This window comes from Dipodomys merriami, unplaced genomic scaffold (assembly GCF_024711535.1).
Source record: "Dipodomys merriami isolate MVZ:Mamm:240054 unplaced genomic scaffold, mDipMer1.0.p SCAF_60, whole genome shotgun sequence".
NCBI classification, from domain to species: domain Eukaryota; kingdom Metazoa; phylum Chordata; class Mammalia; order Rodentia; family Heteromyidae; genus Dipodomys; species Dipodomys merriami.
In genome coordinates, this window is record NW_027206180.1 from 4275607 (window position 1) to 4297841 (window position 22235).

At 49.7% G+C, this 22235-nt stretch overlaps 1 protein-coding gene across 1 annotated transcript in view; it reads right to left on the reverse strand.

Annotated features, from left to right (window-relative positions):
- Abat (4-aminobutyrate aminotransferase) overlaps positions 1 to 22235 on the reverse strand; it is a 49560-nt gene that overhangs the window by 16928 nt on the left and 10397 nt on the right. Inside the window, exons 2-6 of the mRNA XM_070003511.1 lie at positions 7455 to 7553; positions 6758 to 6855; positions 5889 to 5918; positions 4919 to 5036; positions 1012 to 1061 (exon numbers count right to left, since the gene is read on the reverse strand). Of these exons, the coding sequence (XP_069859612.1) occupies positions 1012 to 1061; positions 4919 to 5036; positions 5889 to 5918; positions 6758 to 6855; positions 7455 to 7524 (366 nt within the window). The 5' untranslated portion in view covers positions 7525 to 7553. The remainder of the gene's footprint in view (positions 1 to 1011; positions 1062 to 4918; positions 5037 to 5888; positions 5919 to 6757; positions 6856 to 7454; positions 7554 to 22235) is intronic.

A 22235-nucleotide genomic window follows, 5' to 3' on the forward strand; every position in this document is an offset into this window, starting at 1 on the left:
GGAACTGTGGCTCAAGTGGTAGAATGCTAGCCTTGAGCAAAAGCAGCTCAGGGACAGTGACCAGGCCCTGAGTTCATGCCCCAGGAGACACAACAATAAAAATATAAATAAAATAAACAAATAAATAGACAAAACAAAATCCATACTGACTTGGATTTCTCCCCAGAGATTGTGATCCTGCCAAGGGTTTTTCATTCCCTGAGAACCGGTCTTAACTCACCCTGGCTTACACCCGATTGTCCCCTGACCTCTGGTCTCAGCTCAAAGGTCGCTTTATTTGTAAAGTCCTTCCACACATTCCCAAACAGCTCAGCTTCTGTGGGCTCTTTCCGAACACCCGTATTGGCTGTGTGATGTCAGGCACATACTTAACTTCTCTGTGCCTCAGTTCCCCCATCTATAAAAGGTGGCTCAGTGGTAGAGCGCTTTGTCTTGCAAGGTCGAGGCCCTGGGTTCGATTCCTCAGCACCACATGAGAAAAAAGAAAAAAGCCGGAAGTGGTGCTGTGGCTCAAGTGGTAGAACGCTCGCCTTGAGCTGAAGAGCTGAGGGACAGCGCCCAGGCCCAGAGTTCAGGCCCCACGACCGGACCCATCCCCCCCCCCCCAAAAAAAAAATTTGATCGCCATGTCACCTGCGTTACAGATGCTGCTGTGTTACAGCGGGAAAGAGTCCAGCACAGGTTTGGTGTCTGCCACAGTCTCCATCATTATCATCATCCCCTTCTGCACACACAGCGCTGAGCCTTGTGCTTCTAAATGTGGTTGTTGCGATTGTCTACTGATGTGTGTGGCTACCTGGCTGCCTCCCGGGACAGTGTGGTGGTGGTGTTTTTGCTCACTAAGGCATTCCATGGGCAGCACCCAGAGTGGGGATTCCAGAAATGTTAAAGCAACGATGAATACATGAATGAATGAATGAATGAATGAGTGAGTGAATACACTATTTCTAAAGGCTGCCCAGGGTCTGTGTGGGCCTGGATGACCTGTGCTCTGGGGTCAAGGAGACATACCGCATTGTGAGGCTGCTGAACGAGTTTCATGAGGGCCGGATGATTGTAACCTGGGGAGAGAAAGATACGGTGAGGATCCCAGGGCCCCTCCCACTTCCCTTCCAGTCCAGTCCATCCTGGCAGACGATGACACAGCAGACTGGAGGCTAAGACATCAGCAATCGGCCCCCAAGGACAGAGCTCAGCACTGGACATCATCATCATCATCATCATCATCATCGTCAGGACTCGAGTCCCCAAAACATACAGTATTCATTCAATGAAAGCATCTCACTTTTCTGTGTCTCCGCCCATCCTTGATGCCAGCGGGGGATGGGCACCGGCTCCCCCCCACCTCTGCTTTGTGCAGAGTCCCCTGGTCTATGACAAGACTGCCCCACAAATCCCAGAATGCTCTGCGGTGTGGTGCTGGAGTAGTTTAGAAAACTGCCCTGGTTGCTGGGTGTGTGTGTGGGGGGAGAGGCGGGGTTGGAGGGGGGCTCACTCCTGGAATCCTAGCTATTCAGGAGGCTGAGATCTGGGGATTGTCGTTCAAAGCCAATCTGGGAAGACAAATCTGAATGACTTCTATCTCCAATCAACTGGCAAAACATTGGAAGTGAAGGTATGGCTCAAATGGTAGAGGGAAGGAAGGAAGGAATGAAGGAAGGAAAGAAGGGAGGGAGGGAGGGAGGGAGGGAAGGGAAGGGAAGGGAAGGGGAGGGAGGGAGGGAAGGGAAGGGAAGGAAGGGAGGGAGGAAGGGAGGGAGGGAGGGAGGGAGGGAGGGAAGGAAGCCAGCCTAACCCCCCAGGGGTGGCCCTCATGAAAGGAAAACAACTCTCAGAAGATACCCAAGCAAAGTCATGGAAGGCCCAGGGGCGGAGCCTATGGGAGGCAGAAAGGGGTGGGGACAGGAAGTAGGAGGGGCTAAGAAAGAATAAGAAAGGGTGACTATGATATAAACCCACATGCATGTATGGCAATGTCACAGTGAAACCTCTGATTCTGTACAATTTAAATAAAGAATGGAGGCTCATGGGAGCTCCTTTGCAGCCTTTCACCAGTGGCAAGGCAGCACCTATGAACCAGAAGGCGGGGGACTGTCCTCAGACACTGAATCTGCCGGTGACGTGGCCTTGGCCTTCCCGGCCTCCATTACTATGAGAAAAGGTTCTGTTGCTGCTCTTCAGCCTACAGCATTTTGTCAGAGCAGCCTCACTGGAAAAGACCTATACTTGTCCACTTATCTTCTTGTACCGATTCCCTTTTTAATCGAAATACATGTACCCTGAAAGGACACAGTCTATTCCTGGGAGTAGAGACTGAATATGGTGGGAAGAATTTTCTGCGGTTTGCCCACGGCTCAGAGCCTGAGGCCAAGAACAACCACCACCAACCACAGTGAAAGAGATTCCCAGATCTTTGTGGCCGTGGGCTGGAGAAAGTTGAATGGGAGGATCACAGGGGGCCAGTGGGGAGTGCGTTCACATTCTCCAGCCTCTTTCCCACTCCCCCGGGTCACTGGGCTCCAGACTAGATGGCCTTCATCACTGAGGACAAACACTGTCTGGGTTTTTCCAACTGTTTTCTGGCCAGAGATCTTTATGTTCCGGCTCCTTATCGTGCTGTGCTGCTGGGGAGTTTATGAGCTATCTGCTTCAGCCGATAAGACAGGTCCAGGTAAATCTCATTAAACCACACTTGCAGTTTGCCTGTCTTCTTGGCTCCAGCGGGGGGGGGGGGGGGGGGGGGGGCGGAGGGAGAGGGAGAGGGAGGGGAAGAGGCGGAGGGGGAGGGGGAGAGGGACAATAGGGAAGCCCCACCATGGGTTTTGGTGCTAGGGGACTCCCTCTCTCCCATTGCCAGGCCGGTGCCTACAAGGTAGTGACTTAGGTCCGGCAGACCCAACAACCCACTCCACACCTGTAATGAGGTGGACGCGGAGGAGGTGAGGCCGGAAGACGCTGACAGCTGTGTTGGGAGGGGCGTCAGTGGGGGAGAGGATGGACGGACAGGGAGGGAGAATGAGGATGAGTGTGTTGAAGGAGGCAGAAGCTGTCATCTTAACTCAAGAGGCTGAGATTGGAGGATTGTGGTTCAAAGCTAGCCCGGGTGGGAAAGTCCATGAGACTCTCATCTCCAATTAAGTACCAAAAAAGTGGAAAGTGGAGCTCTAGCCAGTAGGCTGGAGCACAAAAACTCAGGGACAGTGCTCAGGCCTGGCACAAAAAAATAGAGAAAGAAAGGAAGAAAGGAAAGAAGGAAGGAAGGAAGGAAGGAAGGAAGGAAGGAAGGAAGGAAGGAAGGAAGGAAGGAAGGATGGAAGGAAGGAAGGAAGGAGGAGGAAGAGGAGGATTGGGAGACAAGGTATACAGGTGTGGACAGATTACAATGAAACCCTACCTTGCACAACTAATGTACACTAATAACAAATTGTAAAAAATAGACGATCTTGTTATGGTTTGATTCTGGACATATTTTATTTTTGTTTGTTTGTTTGTTATGCCAGTCCTGGGGCTTGAACTCAGGGTCTGGGCACTGTTCCTAATTTTCTTTTGCTCAAGGCTAGTGCTCTACCACTTGAGCCACAGCTCCACTTCTGGCTTTTTTGGTTGTTTTAGTGGAGGTAAGAGTCTCGCAGACTTTCTTGCCTGAGCGGCCTTTGAGCTGTGATCCTCACATCTCAGCCTCCTGAATAGCTAGGATTATAGACAGGTGTTACCAGAACCTAGCTTCTGCCATGGACATTTAATGAGATAACATGTCCAGCACCATGGCAGGCATCTAGTTTGAGGCTAGCTTGGGTTCCTAGTGAGGTAAAAAGCCAACACTAGCAAATCTCAAAGACTATAGGTATCAGACAAAAAGGGACCAGAAAGAAAACTCTCAGAACTTCTGGTTTATACTGCAGACTTTACCCTCCCTACTGCAAATGTGGGCCTGAGGGCTAGGGGCTCAAACTGAGAGTCTGAGAGTTAGGGGTTCAAACTGAGGGAGACTTGGGGAGAAGGGAGTAAGGATGGGTCCCAGGGTCATAGCCAACAGATAGAGAGCCAGGATTCGAATTCAGGATGAATTGAGAGCTCATCCCTTTCCAGTCCAGTAAAAAGGGGAGATGAGGGTTTAACAAAGTCTTCGAACCCAGAGCCCCTTCGAAGAAGGGCTGAGGCACCCCAATAATTAACCTCTCCAAAGATTTGACTTACTGTCTGATCACATCTTAATGGGAAAGACACAGACAGAGATGAAGAAATGGACTGGGGGAGGGGGCGCTCGGGGGAGGAGCCTCCTGCTTCTGGAAAGGCTGGGGTGGGAGCTAGCTTTTGGCAGGGTCAGGACACCACACCCCACCTTCTCTGCCGCAGACAGGTATCGCCATGTGCCAAGGACAGGCTCCACCGGGCCCTCCCGCAGCCGATTGCACACAGACTCCCAAACCATTCACGCTGCGAACAGCCACGTCTCCAAATCAGCTCCGTCTGTCCCGTCCTAAGCGCCATGCGGTGATCATGCTCCCCGGGCAGGCCACCCATCGACCAGGTCTGAGAACAGGAGTGCCGCCTGCCTTCGGAGCTTTCTGTCCTGCCCTGTGCCATCTCCCTGCCTCCCCTTCCCCCTAAGCACTCTTCCCCTATAGGTTACCCACCCGCCCTCTCCCAGCTCCTTCTAACCCAGCTGGACACCTGTATCATGGCCACTGTGCTGGGTGGTAGGATACATACCTTGTTCAGATCACTGGGAAAGGGAGGGAATGAGAGAGGTTGTGTGAGACTCGTGACATGTTACTATTGCTTCTTTCCTTGCCCTTGGGCTGTGTGTGTGTGTGTGTGTGTGTGTGTGTGTGTGTGTGTATGGCTGGCACACACACTGCCATGATGATGAGGGACAGAGCAAGGTGACCCTCGAGGGCCCATGACCGGCTCTTACCTATGGGGACAGAGGAGATCTGAGAATACAGGTCCAGCATGCGATTGCCGTCCACGTCCACCAGATAGTTGCCCCGGCTCTCCTCGTAGTTGCAGAAGAAGTGTACGGCCTCTGCATTCTTAGGAAAGACGAAACGGGTTCAGACTCGCCAGGACTCCAGTGGTTCTTCATCTTTTAGGGCATAAGCTCGCATCGAGTCACATTCCGTACACCGCAAGGGCTTGCAGGATGTCCGTGGATGCTAGGCGGTGTTGTGGGCCTTGCCCTGGTTTGCTTTACAGAGGCTCACTAAGCTGTGATTTGGTGTGTGTGTGGGGGGGTGTCTATGGATTTTTCTATATACTTCTTTTCCTACATCAGAAGAAACAAGGCTGACATCTGAGAAGTTGAGGTAAGTGTGGCTGGCATAGAGAAACCACTATGGTAGCCAGGCACCAGTGGCTCATGCCTGTCATTCCAGCTATTCAAGAGGCTGAGATCTGAGCATCACCTCTTGAAGCCAGCCAGGGCAGGAAAGTCCATGAGACTCTTATCTACAATGAACCACTGGAAAATCGGAAGCTGCACTGTGGCTCAAAGTGATAAGAGCGCTGGAGAAGAAAAGAGCTCAGGGACAGCATGCAGGCTCTGAGTTCAAGCCCCATGACCAACAAAAGCCAACCACCACAAGAAAAGGGCTCCATAAATTCAGAAGAAGTGAAATCACACAAAAACAACACGGGGATGAAAGTAGAAATCAATAATGAAAAGAAATCCGGGGATTTCACAAAAGCGTGGAAATTAAACACCACATAACGAATCAAAGGGACAAAGGAGAAATTACAAGGGAAATTAGAAAAAAAAAACGGTGTAAGGGAAAAGCAACTACATGTATGTTTCTTAAAAAAAAAAAATACCCGGCGCAGATTAAGCAACTTTCCCTCACAATGCGATAAAGAAATGGAAGGAACATTATTTCATCTCCACGTACCTGAATTATGTTCAGCTGTTTCATTAACTCCTGCAGCAAGAACCAAGAGAAGGTTAGAGTAGCCAACACATCCTCTAATCAAACAGCCATACCCTGTTATCAATATAGCTTCAAGATCTTTCCTGTCATCCCAGCTTCCCGGAGATGGATGGGTATCAGCTGGCGTGGGGAGGGTTTTACCTTAGTATCTTCTTGTTGATAACAGAATGGCCTCCTCCTGTCCAATCTATCTTTGTCCTCTTTTTATTTTCTGTTCTGGTCCTGAGTTTTGAGCTCAGAGCTTGGGCACTGTGCCTGAGTTTTTTCAAATTTTTGTTCAAGGTGAGATGCTCTATCACTTGAGCCAAGGCTCCGCTTTTGGCTTTTGGGTGATTAATTGGAGACAGGAGTCTCAGACTTTTTTTTGTCGGTGGTAGGGCTTGAACTCTGGGCTTGGGCGCTATTCCTGCGCTCTTCAGCTCAAGGCGAGCGCTCTACCACGTGAGCCACAGCGCCACTTCCAGTTTTCTAGTGGTTTTCTAGTGAGATAAGAGTCTCATGGACTTTCCTGCCTAGACTGGCTTTGAATGGTGATTCTCAGATCTCAGCCTCCTCAGTAGCTAGGATTACAGGCGTGAGCCACCAGCGCCCGGCTTCACAGACTTTCTTGACCAGGCTGGCTTTGCACTGTCATCCTCAGATCTCAGTCTCCTGAGCAGCTAGGATTACTTCTCATGCAGAATGGCCCAGTTTAGTTTAATGCATGGATGTGTAGCAGAGAGCTCTCTAAAAACACCAACACTGGTTCCTGGGTTCGGCTGATCTCTAGTCTCCTAGGTCTCTTTCTCATTTAATTTTGGAAACAAACCACTCAGGTCTGCAAGGCTCACCAGAGATCTAGGTCCCGGGACTTCGGTTTTCATCAAGGGCGCGTCATAATCAAACTCTACATCGACTTTGGCTGCAGCTTGGCTGATGTGTCTGGCTCCTGCATTAGACAGGGAGACAGGGAGACAGGAGTCAGCAGACAGCAGACAGAGTGAGCATCTTCCCTGACAGATGCTCAAGCCCCCCCTTCCCACCCCAGTCAACTTGCTGCTACCGCGCAAGGTCAAGCTGAAAAATGGGGAGAACCTACTACCAGCAAGGCTGTGGGTGAGCAGGCATGCCTTCTCCAAGTGGTAGAAGCGCAATCCCGTTTTCTGCTCTATTTTGCTCTTTTCTCCCTCTCTCTCTCCCTCTCCCCACTACCACTTCCCCCCATCTCCCCCTCTCCTCCTCTTTTCTTCGCTTTCCCTCCCTCCTTCCCTCCTCTCTTCCTTCTTTCTTTTCCTCTCTCTCCTCTCTTTCTTTCTCCTCTCTCCAGTAACTTATGGAATACTGCTCTGAAGGTGAACAGCAGAATAAACCAGGGAAGTTCTGTGAACAGCACAGCTGGGTGCAGCAGCTTCACAGAAGGGCTGACCCCGCCCCCAAGCATCCCTGGCCCCGCCCCCAGCAGGACTGGCCCAGGACTCCCGGGCCCAGGGTTCCCCAGTCTGGCTTGTGGCTTGGTTGGGAGGTCTTGCAGAAGACCCCAGGGCTTACCAGGCGCCAGCAGGCGAAGGGTGTTCTGGGAGCCGCAGGCCAGCTGCCGGGTGAGCAGCATGAAGGCCATGACTCCCTCCTTCAGGAACAGAGGGACCCCTGGGAAGGAATGCAGACACAGACTTCAGCCCCCAAGGCCGGCAGCCCTGCCCACCCCTCACCCCACCATCTCCCCAGGCTCTTCCCACATCACACCCTCCGCTTCTGTTTTGATTGAGACAGGGTCTCCCTCTATAGCTCAGGGAGGCCTTGAACCCTTGATGCTCCTGCCTCAGCCTCCCAAATGCTGACATGACAGATGTGTGCCACCATGCCCAGCAATTCCTTTGCTGTTCTATGCATTGCTGCATTCACTTTAAGCACATGGGTATTGCACGCACACACACGTGTTCATTTGAACTCTACCACACTGCAGGTTAAGATGAGTTCTTATTCTCCCTCTCCGTGAGTTTGTGAACTCAAGGCCTCACACTTGCTCAGCCTGCTTGCTCAACTGGCACTCTACCACGTGAGCTATGCCCCCAGCCCAGATATTTTTGGTGTGTTTGTTGGGGCTTGAACTCAGGGCCTGGGTGCCCTAGAGCTTTTTCTGCTGAAGACTGATGCTCTACCACTTGATTCGCAGCTCCACTTCCAGCTTTTTGCTAGTAATTGGAGATAAGAGTCTTAAAGACTTTCCTGCACAGGCTGGCTTTGAACCATGATCTTCAGACCTCATCTGCCTAAGTTACCTAGGATTACAGGAGTAAGCCACCGGTGCCTGGCTTCAGGCACTAATTCTTAACACAATGCATTCCAAATAACCAGAAGTTAGTGTCCTTAATGCCAGTCCCTTCTCTCCCACCCACGAATTCAATCTGCAGAAGTTAATGAGGCAGTTGGAGGGGGCCCCGAATTATCTAGCTTCAGGAGAGAGGAAGATGGATTAGACGCAGAGCTCTTTCAGGGGACTATGATGGGGTGAACAGTGGGAGAATGGAATGTTCTAGGCTGCTTTCTTCATGCTGTCATTAAATTCTTAAAATAACCCAGCAAGGTACATATATAATTTTTTTTTCCCAGCTCACTGTCAATAGAATTCTGCGTAAGACAGGCCAAAATGGCAACTGGTTGGTGCATGCAGGAAGATGGGAGGCATTCTTCAGGTCAGAGTTAGACAGGGTAGGGCCGTCAAAAGTTCAGGAGGTTCTTACCTGACTCATGTAACGGTAACCCCTCTGTATATCATGTTTATAATAAAACATTTAAAACCGTTCAGGAGGTGACATGCGCGAAAGATGAGAGGTGACTGGAGAGGGCTGGAGGTGTGGCTCAGGTGGTAAGGCTGCTGGCCAGGTGGGAGGCCTGAGAATCGAACTCTGATACTGCCCAGGAAGGAGGGAAGGAAGGAAGGAGGGAGGGAGGGAGGGAGGGAGGGAGGGAGGGAGGGAGGGAGGGAGAAGAGAGAGGAAAGATGAGAAGGGATGGAAGTATGGGGGAAAGTGAAAGGAAAGGAGGGAGAGAGGGAGGGAGGGAGGGAGGAAAGAAGGAAGGAAGGAAGGGAGGAAGGAAGGGAAGGAAGGAAGGGAGGAAGGAAGGATGGGAGGAAGGGAAGGAAGGGAGGAAGGGAGGAAGGAAGGGAGGAAGGGAAGGAAGGAAGGAAGGAAGGGAGGGAGGGAAGGAAGGAAGGGAAGGAAGGAAGGAAGGAAGGGAAGGAAGGAAGGAAGGAGGGGAGGAAGGAAGGAAGGGAGGGAGGAAGGGAAGGAGGGAGGAAGGGAGGGAGGGAGGAAGGAAGGAAGGAAGGGAGGAAGGGAAGGAAGGAAGGGAGGGAGGGAGGGAGGGAGAGAGGGAGGGAAGGAAGGAAGGAAGGAAGGGAGAAAGGGAGGGAAGGAAGGAAGGAAGGAAGGAAGGAAGGAAAGGAGGTAGGGAGGGAAGGAGAGAGTTAGGGAAGGGAGGGAGGGAAGGAGGGAGACAGAGAGGGAAGGGAGAGAAGGAGGGAGGAAGGAGCGGCGGGGCATGGGACTCAGAGGTGTCATATGAGGAGAGACAGTCAAGAAGCCAGTTGCCTTACCTATAGCTGATCCTGGGAACAATGCCTACACTGACCTCAACAAATGGCCCCTTCGGGAGACCCTTTCCAAGGTAAGCAGATGTCTCGCTGTTCTAAGCCTCATTGGAGGGTCTGTGTCTAACCAGGCTCTGGGGGGAAGGTGAGCACGTGCACCTGACACACCCATGAGACATCAGGCTCACCAGGAACTCCTGCAGCAGGCTTGGTGGAGGGCAGGGACTGAGCTTGGGAGCTGATGGGAAGAAGCTACAGATCAACTCTTCAAGCCTCAGTCTTAAGAGTTCCTATGGCCTTTAAGAATTATGGGTTCCTGGCTGGGTGTGGTGGCTCCTGCCTGCAATCCTAGCTACTCAGGAAGCTGAGATCTGAGAATCACGGTTCTAAGTCAGCCAGGGGTAGAAAAGTCCCCATGAGACTCATCTCCAATTAACCATCAGAAACCCGAAGTGGAGCTGTGGCTCAAAGTAGTAGAACACTACTAGCCTTGAGCAAAAGAACTCAGGGACAGTTCCCAGGCCCTGAGCTCAAACCCCATAACTGAACCTCCCCCCCAAAAAAAGATGTTAAAGAAAAAGATGGAAATGAGAGAATGACAGCTTTGTTGAATACAGATGTGCGTGTATATATAACACATATAATGTATAATATATAAAATGTCTTCACAATAAATATTTGCAGTGGGAAGGCATTTTTCTTGAAGTCAGGTTGGTTTTTTAATTTAGTCAAGGGTGGGGTTAGGAGAGATTCGGAGAATACTGGAAGGTGTGGCACTGATCAAGGTGTATTTTGCTCATAAACTGACATGCTCTATGGAAACCCTTTCCACAACTATTTCAAGATAATAAAAATGTTTAAATGAAGTTATTTACCTAGATCCTTTCTAATCACTGCCCCTGGTCTCAGTTTTATTTCCTACACTAAAGATAACTGGGAAAAGAATATAACAAAACCACTGGGCTCCAGTGGCTCACACCTGTAATCCTAGCTACTCAGGAAGCCGAGATCTAAAGATCACGGTTCAAAGCCAGCCAGGGCAGGAAAATCTGTTGAGACTCTCATCTTCAATAAACCACCAGAAAAACCGGAAGGGGCGCTGTGGCTCAAGTGGTAGAGCACTGGCCTTGAGTTGAAGAGTTCAGGGACAGCGCCCAGGCCCAGAATTCAAGTCCCATGACCGACCAAAATTAATTATAATAACAATGATTTTAATAAAACCAAAGGAGAGGCTGTGTTGGAGTCCCAGTACACACAGGCGCATGCGTTCACATGCACATGTGCAAATAAAAGTGCAAGGCATGTGATTCAGTTCTGCCTGTCCGGCCTCAGCTCCAGGCACTGAGGCTGTTGCCTTGGGTAGAAAGGAAGACTAGCAAATATTACACAGGTTACCAGGCAGCGCGCATCCAGTGAGGCTTTCTCCTCCATGTGCTCAGACCAGGATGGGACCAATCCATACACTCAGTAGAACTGGGGTTGTCAAAGCACAGGGCAAGAGAAGCTCATTTCTGTCTGGGCTGGGAGTGGATGGAGCAACTACAACTGCTTCTCTTTCTTGCTGTGTGTAGGTTACAAGATGTAGCCAGGTAGTGGGCTCCATGGTCCCACCCACCTCTCCCCTTCCCATTTCCTTTCGTTAAAATGCTAATTCCTTCTCTTGCCTTCCTCCCTCCTGTCTACCCTGTGCAAGGTGGGGAGGTGGGATGGGCGAAGAGGTGGAGTCTCAGATTACTGAAGTGAGAAATGGCTGTGGTTGGCTCTGGGGAACAGTAATGGTGGCCATGTCTGTTCCCCTACGTGTCACACCTCCTCTGTGTGATTTCAGCCATGCATGAGGTCCCCTTGGGTGACAGGCTCGGAAGGTTAAGGGGTTCACCTGGGGGGTCAAAGCTCACAGGCCTTCCCCAAGGAACTTTCAGTCTGGGTCAAGGTCCCAGCCAGACCTGCAAAACGTGCATCTCCCCAGTCGGACCTGCGCATTGGGGGTGGGAGTGGGGGTGGGGAGCTATAGATAATCCCCAAATGGACAGCTGTGGGACCCTGCCCATGACACCCCCCAAGCCCTGGAAATAACAGAGTGTCTGGCCCTGACAATCTAGCATCTTAAGAGATACAGGGAGGGCTGGGAAGGTGGCTCAGTGGTAGAGCGCTTGCCTTGCCTGCATGAGGCCCTGGGTTCGATTGCTCAGCACCACATATGCAGAAAAGGCCAAAGTGGCGCTGTGGCTCAAGTGGTAGAGTGCTCGCCTTGAGCTGAAGAGCTGAGGGACAGCGCCCAGGCCCCACGATCACTCCCTCCCCCCCAAAAAGAGAGAGAGATGCAGAGAGAAATGAGACTGTGGTGGCCGCTTAGGTGTGCAGTGCAGGGTGTGGGGTATGACACATTTCTGTTGTTTCCACCAGAACCCCTCCATATCTTTACACGCTCCTAAAGGATCGCACACGAGATGATGCATCCCGGATGCTTTGCTCACCTTCTGTGTGGTGTGACCTCAGGCATGCGAAGTCCCCTTACTGGGTCTCAGTTTCCTCATCTGATATAGAGGGGTAACAATAGCGGAACCTATTCTAGGGCCTAACAAGGGGTGAACGGAGCCCTCATTCTACATGGGTTCCTGCCTGGCTGCCAAGTCAGTGGAGAAACAGTCCACGCAGGACACACAGCGCGTGATGATGGTACCTCAGGCTTCCACTGCGTGGCTTTACCAGGTCCCATGCGTGTAAAATCCTTACATGAACCATCAGCGGGGAACAGACACCTCCCAGCCCCCACCCAGGCCTCTCTGGGGGCCTCACAAATGCTTCCTCTCCATTCCCTAGCTAGGACTGAGACAGAAGTACCAGCATGGCTCTCCGGACCTTTCTTTCCTGTCTGCAGAATCAAGGGGACACAATGACACACTAAGGCCAAGGGCAGCTCTGTTGCCAGGGCCGTGGTTGCCATAGTAACCAATAAAGCTAGCGTCCTGGGCCTGTGTGCACAAGCTCCCGGGGCTCCATTCACACAAGCCACGGTGGCATTGGGACAGGAAGCTTTACCTCGGATCTGTTCTCCTCCTCTAACCCCAGTCTGGTAAATTCTGGCTTTCTCCCCAGTACCAGCCTCCTTGCCTGAATCCTGCAGTGTTTTCTTGTTTTAACCACTCAGGGCCTCAGTTTCCTCATCTGTACAGTGGACCTAATGAAATTTATCCATGAAATCAGAGGGCTCTCAACATAAGAGGGCCCAAATGAAGAATGCACATGGGGTGTTACAAGGGATGGAACACTGCCGGCCAGTGGTCAGTTTCCAAAGATCTTTTTTCTGGCCTTCTAGGAAGGATCGCCCTTGATGGGCGGGAAGCAGTCCTGCCTTGGTCTCTCAGCCTCAGCTCTTTGGGTCTTAGTGCACCTGGGACCCACCAGCAAGACGGCAAAGAGCTTGAATCAAGTGTTGGGGGCAGGGGGAGCATGCATGCAAGCTGGAAGTTTCCCCTCCTGTGGAACCAGCGAAGAGAAAACCAGAGATGTGGCATCAGTTGGAAAATGGCCTTTGGAAGAAACAAGCAGTAAGCAACGGTCATCGATGGAGGAGCTAACTTGGGATTCTGGATCTTATGAGGGGGGAAAAAAAAAACCCAAGACAAAAACAAACCTCCAAAGATCCGAATCTGGGTTCAGAAGGCTATTTACACTGCCACCGACAAAACTATCCTGGCCAAAGCCACCAAAAATCCTGTTTCTCAGACAAACAGACTTGTTTGTTCAGTTCTGTAAGAGTTCACTGAGCACCCCTGGCTAGGCCCGGGGGAGGTTTGTGGAGGTCGAGAACAGGTACCGCTTTGTGCTCTGGACCTTGTGTTCCAATAAACTAACAAACAATGATCAGCGTGACTGGAGGACATTTCCCACCCAGAGAAAAGAAGCCATACAACTTGAAGAACTGCTCTCTGTGCAGCGTGGGGAATAAATTAAACACGGCGTTTTCTTCAAGGATTGCACAGAAACATTTGATTTGTGGTGAGAGTCAGGTCTCTGGCTCACTGTACTTTTGCTTGCTCCTGGGAGATCAGAGATAAGAGTAAAAGGCTCTCTAATTCAAAGAGCCTTTCATTCATGTCAGTGATGCAAGTATCTGCTCTGATAACACAAATAAACGTGTGTGCCTCAAGGCTAGACTCTGAGGTTGGTTGGGAGCTGGGTTCAAGTGGAAGGGTACTGGACTCGCAAGTACAAAGCCCTGTGTTAGAATCCTAGTACCACCAAATTAAAAAAGAAGAAGAAAAAGCTGCATGCACACTACACATACATATATACTACCACATTCTAATACTGGAAAGAAAATACCTCCTTCCTATCTACCTTCACCTCCCTCCTATTTTTCAAGTATGGAAACAGGTTCAGGGAAACGTTTCCTCTTGAGAAAAGACCACACAGCTATAGACAGAAAAATTAGGGTAAAACCCCAGGCTATCTGAGTCTTCAGATTCAGATAAGTTCAAGTGAGGGTCTTGAACTTAAAAAAAAAAAAAGTCTTTACAACTAGTGTTCCAAAGTGATCTTATTTGGAGGTGACAGGTAGCGGGGAGAGACTAGGTCCGCATGGGTGGGATTAGTGCCTTAAAATGGAGACCCCAGACAGCTCCCTTCAGCCCTTCTACCATGGGAAGTCACCCCAAGAAATCAGCCATCTGTGAACCAGGAAGTGGCCCTCCTCAGACCTTCAATCTGCCAGTGTCTTGATCTTGAAATCCCGGCCTGCAGAATGGAGAGGGACAACCTTCCGTGGTCTAAAGGTACCCAGTCCATGGTATTTTGTTATAGCTGTTTGAATGGACGGACGGAAAGGGTTTGTTGAATGGACCTGACCTCTTTCTACATTCATGGTACTTCCCTGTAATCTAAGATACTCAGGAAGCAGAGATCAGGAGGATTGTAGTCCTAAGCCAGCCTGAGCAGAAAATACAAGGCAGCTCATTTTAACCAATAAGAAGCTTGGGTGCCATATCACACACTTGTCATCCCGGCTCCAGGGAAGGCGTAAATGAGAGGATCACAGTCCCTTGCTAGCCTGAGACCACTGCAACTGGAGGGAAACAGAGGACAGCTGCATACAAGTCTATCCCCTTGGTGCCAAGGGTTTCCAGATAGCTGCTCCGTCCTGCTGTGTGGTTCGGAGTTGGGGGAAGGGTAGGCAGGGATAACTCTGCCCCTTCCTGCCTTTGGCCACTGCCAGTTTTATTATTCCATGGTGCTGTGGGCCCTCTTCTGCGATCCTTAGCTTCCACCCCAGGAGTTTCCCCCTGGTAAACAGCTGTGGATGTGGGGAATGGATCACGGGGACTGTTACCCTGCGGCCATTGTCCATCTGCTTCTCCTCTCCCCTGGCTTTTGGTGCAGTCATAAAATGTAATCCACCTACTTACAGAGAACTTAGCGACCTAGGGCTCCAGCGGGCAGATGGCTGGGGCTGCTAAGTGCACCACCCACGGTGTCCTTTTAGTTTGTTTAGTGAGAGAAGTGGTACTCAGGAAACAACAAGAAAAGGCACCGAAGCCTAGTGAGGGCCGGGAAGTGAGGTTCTGGAGCTCTGGGGATGGATCTGGTTTTCCCTCCACATTCAAGGCTAGGGTTTTGTCTCTCTCCTTAAAAAAAAAAAAAAAAAATACAGGTGGCTCACACCTGTCATCCTAGCTACTCAGGAGGCTGAGATCTGAAGATCATGGTTTGAAGCCAGCCTGGGTGGAAAACACCCCGTTAGACTCTCATCTTCAATCAATCACCATAAAACAGGAAGTGATGCTGTGGCTCAAAATGGTAGAGTTCTAGTCTTCAGCAAAAAACCCTGACAATCAGCAAAGAACCCAAGTGACTAAGATGCAAATGTGAAGCGTTTTCTTTTCTCTTTACTAGTTCCATAGGAGGAAATGTGGATTTAGGCACATCCAGATCTGCCTCCATCTTCCCAACTAGAAAATGGGTATGATGGGCTTCTTCCATCCCCAGGTAACTCTAAGGTTTAAAGGTGACGATCTGAGTTCAAAGACAGACAGAGCCCCATAGTGCACGGCAGATGCTCGAAAAGCCTTAAACCTACAGAAAAGTGGCAAACATAAGTGGACAACCACTGATTATTACTAGAATCAGCAATTGTTAGCACTCTGCCACATATCCCTACCCCCAGCTCCTGAGTGATTTGAAGTAAGGCGGAACTGGAGGAGTGGTTGAAGTGGTAGAACACCAGCCACAAGCAAGAAAGCCAAGTGAGAATGTGAGGGCTTGAGTTCAAGCCTCAGTACCAGAACAAAAGAGAAAAAAAGAAGAAAGAAAGGGGGAGGGAAGGAAAGAAAAAGAGGGAAGGGAGAGAGAGAGAGAAAGAAAAAGAGAGAGGAATTATATTTCAACCCTTCGCACTTCAGCATGTATCTGTCTCTGAAGAAGAAGGGCAATATCCTACTTCATTCTACTATAAATCATATGATCTACACATTCTTAGAAAATGTATCCCCAAGCGGCTAGAGTTATGGCTCAGTTGGTGCTCTAGCACCAGCCAATGAGTGAAAGCATCAGGTATTAAGTTTCAGTCCCAGTTTCAGACAACAACAATAATAGCAATAACAAAAGGAAATGTATCAATGAGAAAACACTATTATCTAATACATAGTCTATGTTGTTACCTCCCCTCCACCAGCTCTGCCCAGGATCACTCATCACTCTTGGCCCAGTGGCTCTTTAATTTCATTTAACCCCAGAGCCATGGCTCAGCCATTTTTTTTTTTTTTTTTGTTGGTCGTGGGGCTTGAACTCTGGGCCTGGGCGCTGTCCCTCAGCTCTTCAGCTCAAGGCCAGCGCTCTACCACTTGAGCTACAGCGCCACTTCCGGTTTTCTGGTGGTTTATTGGAGATAGGAGTCTCACGGTCTCTCCTGCCCGGGCTGGCTTTGAACCGCGATCCTCAGATCTCAGCCTCCTGAGTAGCTAGGATTACAGGCGTGAGCCACCAGCGCCCGGCGGCTCAGCCATTTTTATTGTATTAGAAGCCACTGACATTTAATGAGTTCAGGCCAGTCATTTTACATATATTTTCTCTTCATCCATTTTTTTCCTTTAATCCTCTGCAAAATAAACTGAGAAAATGCAGAAAAGCAGGCTGGAAGAACTACCCGATGCCAAAACTCCGTGGCATTTGGGGGCAGGAAGAAGCGTTGGGTATAGCACAAGCTGAACATGGCTGAATGTTAAGGAGTTTCTGGGCTGGGAAGGTGGCTTAGTGGTAGAGTGCTTGCCATGCATGCATGATGCTCTGGGTTCGATTCCTCAGCACCACATACACAGAAAAAGCCACACGTGGCGCTGTGACTCAAGTGGTAGCGTGTTAGCCTTGAGCAAAAGAAGCTTAGGGACAGTGCCCAGGCCCTGAGTTCAAGCCCCAGGACTGGCAAAAAAAAAAAAAAAAAAAAAAAAAGATTTTTTCTGAACCAGAGAGGAATTCTGAAGTTAGTGAAGAGCTTTCAAGGCAGGTTGGGCAGAGGTATCTGCCACAGATACTAGAAACTTCCTGACATTGGTGCTGCCCATGGCTCTGGGGTCGCAGGGGTCCCAGGGAGGAACTCAGTCTAGTGAATCTCCACCCAAAGCAGCCATTGGGCAGCCCCTCCCAAGTATTTGGGGCCAGGCCAGGCACAAGGGGTTCCCTCCAAGACTCTGTAGCTGCCAGCTCGCACATGAGCTCTCGGTGGGCACGCTGCCACGATCCTCACATTGTTGTCTCGCAAATCAAATTTCGTTTCAAAAACTGCTGCTTTCTTTGGGATGCCTTTTGTGATATGGGCTGCGTTGGAGAACAATTCAAAACGAACTTCTAATTGACTGAGAATCTACAGGGGTGGGGGCGGGGATGGGGCTCACACAGGTTCTTGGCAGGAACCTTCTAGATTGTCAATGAGGTTCTCAATGTATGCTCCTTCCTCTATAAGAAACAAGGAAGCAAAATGCTATGGACAGCATCTCCACATACCCCCCCCCCCCCCAGATCTTCTATTACTCATGATTTCAAAGCCTTGAGAAGGGACAAAGGGGTTTATTTGGGGACTTGAATAAAAAGTGTCTTTCTGGGGCTGGGAAGGTGGCTCAGTGGTAGAGTGCTTGCCTTGCATGCATGAGGTCCTGGTTTCAATTCCTCAGTACCACATAAGCAGAAAAAAAAAGCCGGAAGTGGCGCTGTGGCTCAAGTGGTAGAGTGCTAGCCTTGAGCTGAAGAGCTGAGGGACAGCACCCAGGCCCAGAGTTCAGGCCCCACGACCGGACCCAAAAAAAAAAGTCTTCCAAGGTGACCCTCACTTCATTTCTGCCCAGTACCCCAGACAATGCGTTCTGTAAACGCTCTAGTAAAAAAAAAAAAAAAAATTCCCTAGCTATCATTAAAAAAAAAAAGTCCATCCTAATTTTAAAGGGCCTAGGTCAATTGTGTGCTCTCCCAAAACATCCTTGAAAAAAAAAATCCATCAGGGCCGGGCACTAGTAGTTCATGGCTGTCATCCTAGCTACTCAAGTGGCTGAGATCTGAGGATCACAGTTCGAAGCCAGCCCAGGCAGGAAAGTCTGTGAGACTCTTGTCTCCAACTAACCACCAGAAAACTGGAAGTGGCGCTGTGGCTCAAGTGGTAGAGCGTTCTCCTTGAGCTGAAGAGTTGAGGGACAGCGCCTAGGCCCAGAGTTCAAGCCCCACCACCGCAAAAGGAAAAAAAAATCCATCAGGTATATCTGAGTGTCCTTCACATGTAAAACTGCACACAACTATGTCTACACATGTACACACACAACTGCACTCACATGCCTGGTGGTCAGGGTTCTGTAGCCAGTTCAGCTCTCCAGCTTCAAATACTTCCTCTATGCCAGTCTGCATCATCTTGGGGATGCAGATGCCTGGGATCATCCTGGAGGTACCCTGGGTACCAACTCCTGCCTCAGAAGCCTCCAGAACACAGGCTGGGGTACACCCTAAGAATGCCAATGAGTTCTGAGGACAGGATGGGCTCCTCCACGAGGGAGAAGAAGGTGAAGGTGGACAAAGAATTCAGGAGGCGATGGAACAAAGAGAAACAGAGCTAGAAAAACAGATAAACATAGGGGGAAATAGAACAGTTTTTTTTTTTCTTTCTCCCTGAAAGGATGTTTGGTTCAAGACAGAAAAACGAGCCACGGATTTCAGCCCTTTTGAAATTGCGTCTCCACCTCGGCGCTTCTGGGGTTTTTCTTCCCTAAGTTTTCTTTCTTTCTTTTTCTTCTTTAGGGCCTAAGAACTCCTGCAGATTCAGGCTTCCGACCCCTACATGGCTTCTGGGGTCTCTGCCAGTAGTTCAGCAGACGCAGCCACAGGCGCTGAGAGGGTGTCCAGTCATTTCTAAGACCTTCGGGGCACAGGACCTGCTCCCAGGTCCCGAGAGGAGACCTTGGGGACCCATGACTCTCCCTTCTAGCCGAAGCTAAGGGGTCAATGCCTGTCCACTCCAGCAGAGGCTCAGAAGAGGCCCAATCCAGCCTGGGGAGGACTGGGGGTGGGGCGGGGGAGTGACACAGCTTTCCGTCATGTGCTGCTCATCAGTTGCCATGACGACAGCGGCAAGGGGATGGGGGAGCATCCTCACTGGAGGAGGCTGCAAGAGAACCGCGTTGGTCCTAAATCACCGCCACAGCGTGGCTCTGCTTGAGCGATTGCGCTGTTGCCGGGGCAACCAGTGGGCTCAAATCGCAGAGGAAATCTATAATTATTACAAGGCAGATACTGGCGTACGCAGTGCAGCAATCAGCACGCTAGGACAATCCAACCTGAATCCCCGCAGGGAGAAACATCCACCCTTCACCCCCAGATCTGGAGAGAACAGGCCAAAGGAGACGCTGCGAGGCAGATTGTTCATGTGACAGATGGGGAACTTGCAAGCATGTCTTGATCTAGTGACCACAAAAAAAAAAAAAAAAAAAGGTGATGCTACATGAAATTGGCAATCATCACTATTGAAGACACTTGTCATGAGTTCATTATGGAAATTTCCGATGCATAGCAATGCTGAATGAAATTTTACAGTGCGTGTACCTGTATACCTGCCTCATAGCTTCTACCATTAACATGTTCCTTGCCCACTTTAGTCCATATCCAGCCAATGATCATCAGAGTAAACTGCAGATACCAGCCCTCTAGAATATTTTAGCCTACATAAAATCAATGACTCAGTCATTTTCAAACAAAACCTCCCAGCAATTTCCTATAGTTCAGACTAAAAATATAGTCTAGGTTTCCATCATTCTGTGTCCATTCATCCATCTGATCTTCTATTCCTTCATCTACCCACTCACCCATCTTTACCAATCCATCCATCCATCCATCACCCATCCATTTGTGTTTTTATCCATCCATAAACCCATTGATCCATCCATCTTCCCCTCATCAATTACCTTTTTATCCATCTATCTTCTTATTCATCCATTCATCTACTTTCTTATCCATCTACCCACCCATCCATCCATTCATCCATGCATGCATGCATGCATCCATCCATCCATCCATGAGGAGGTCCCATATATAAAGCTCAATATGTTCTCAGTGAAAGTCATTGTCTTCCCTTTACTACATCTGTCTCCTTTCTTGTGCTCAGCCTCTCAGTAAACACAATCAAGTGTATCCCTTTGTTCAAGTTAGAAATGTGATGAGTCTAGCACTAGTAGCTTACTCCTTTAATCCTAGCTAGTCAGGAGGCTGAGGATCTGAGGATCACAGAAGCCAGCCTGGGCAGAAAAGTCCCAGTGAGACTCTTATCTTTAATTAACCAATTAACCACTCAAATATCCAAAGTAAAGCTGTGGCTCAAAGTGAGAGAGTGCTAGCCTTGAGCAAAAGAGCCCAGCTACAGCACCCAGGCCCTGAATTCAAGCCCCACAACTGACAAAAAAAATCAAATGCTTAGGAAAAGGGAGTCTCCATAGCTTTTTCAAACGACAGACAGTGAGAAACTATTAGAACAGGAGGGAAACTTCAGTGGATGGCAGTTGAATGTATCTAGACATTTAATTGTAAGAAAACAACTATTGCATTACACCACATGTTTGCAGAAAGCCCCAGAGGCACTGCCATATTGATTTGTGTTCAGTTTGCTTCTGAAGGCGTGGAAAGAAGAGCAGAGTCTCCGTATGGACTCTAAAGAAGGACATTCACTTTTCTGGCACCGAACCAGGTCAAATTGGTTTCCAGTTCCCAGGTAGAGAAACTTAAAAGTTGAAAGTAGGTCAGCACAATTAGGAGGTTTCGTGCATTTGTAGCGTAATGTGAAACTTCTTTAGGTAGCTCAGGGACTTCCCAGAATTTCCAGGCTCTGAGATTCTGTGCGTGGACTGACTGTGGTCCACTCCCGGGCTTTCATTGCCCTACCCCAAGGAATGATGGGTAACCTGAGCGCTGTAGTTTCCCCTAGTAATTCTTCCATCTCTACGGAGCAGGCGTGCTGTGTGTTTTGAGAGTTAGCATCACTTCACACAGGGAAAATGCCTTTGCTTTTAGCACATGAGAAAACAGGGACCAAGAAAGGTAGGTCAAAGGCTGGGGATGCGGTTCAGTGGTAGAGTGCTTTGCCTAGCATGCATGAAGCCCTGGGTTTGATTCTCTAGCTCCATGTAAACAGAAAAAGCTGGAAGTGGTGCTGTGGCTCAAGTGGTAGAGTGCTAGCCTTGAGCAAAAGAAGCTCAGGGACAGTGCCCAGGCCTCGAGTTCAAGTGCCAAGATTGGCAAAAAGAAAAAAGAAGATAAAAAAGAAAGAAAGGCAGGTAAAGCTTTCCCAACTCTAGATCTATGTGAACTGAGCTGTCAAAGTCCAGTTTTTCACTAGCTAAGCATCTCATGATGCAGTGCCATCTTGCAGGCACGGAAACTGAGGCTATGGGAGAAGGTTAAGCAGAGGGAGCTACCTGTGGTCTCGTAGCAGGAGAGGGACAGTTGGGATTTGAACCCAGCTCTGCCTGGCTTGCCTACATTTTTTTTTTCTCCTGCAGAATGACCAGCACAGGCCTTTGGATGCTCTGAAGAAGCAGAGCCAGACAATCTTTCACCATCATTTGGCATCTGAAGAAAATGAAAACTACAGCACGGAAGCAGGCTCTGATCACCAGCACCGCCGGGAGCCAGATGCTTCCCATCGCTGTCTTTTCACAGAAATCTCTGCCTTCTCCTCTCCTCCCCTCCCCTCCGCCCCTCATGGCCGCTCAAGTGGGGAGCTGTCTTTGTAGACTCAGCAACTTTCCTCCCAAATTCGGAGGCAGCAACCTGACACTCATTCCCAAAGGATGTCCCCAGACAAAGCTGAGACTCGGAGACCCAGAGCAAAGAAGTGGACAAAAAGACAAGGACAAACTCCAGTGTCCCCAGGAAACATGTGCTCTCCCCCCCCATACACACACACACACACACACACACACACACACACACACACACACACACACACACACACACACACAGACACCCTACCACGGGGCCAAGTCTCTGCAGCTTCCTGAACAGCCCCTGGATGAGGAATGCCTTTCCCAGGTTTAAGATTACCAGCCTGGGTGGATCCACCCTAGTCTACAATCACCTCGGATGGAATACCTTTGGATTCTCCAAAGATCTCAGCTAAGTAAATCTCTCCTGAAATATGCTCATTAGCTGGGAAAGCAGCAAATCCCTGACCGCAAGTGTGAGACATTTGTGTGTTTGCTTGGTCCCTTAAGACC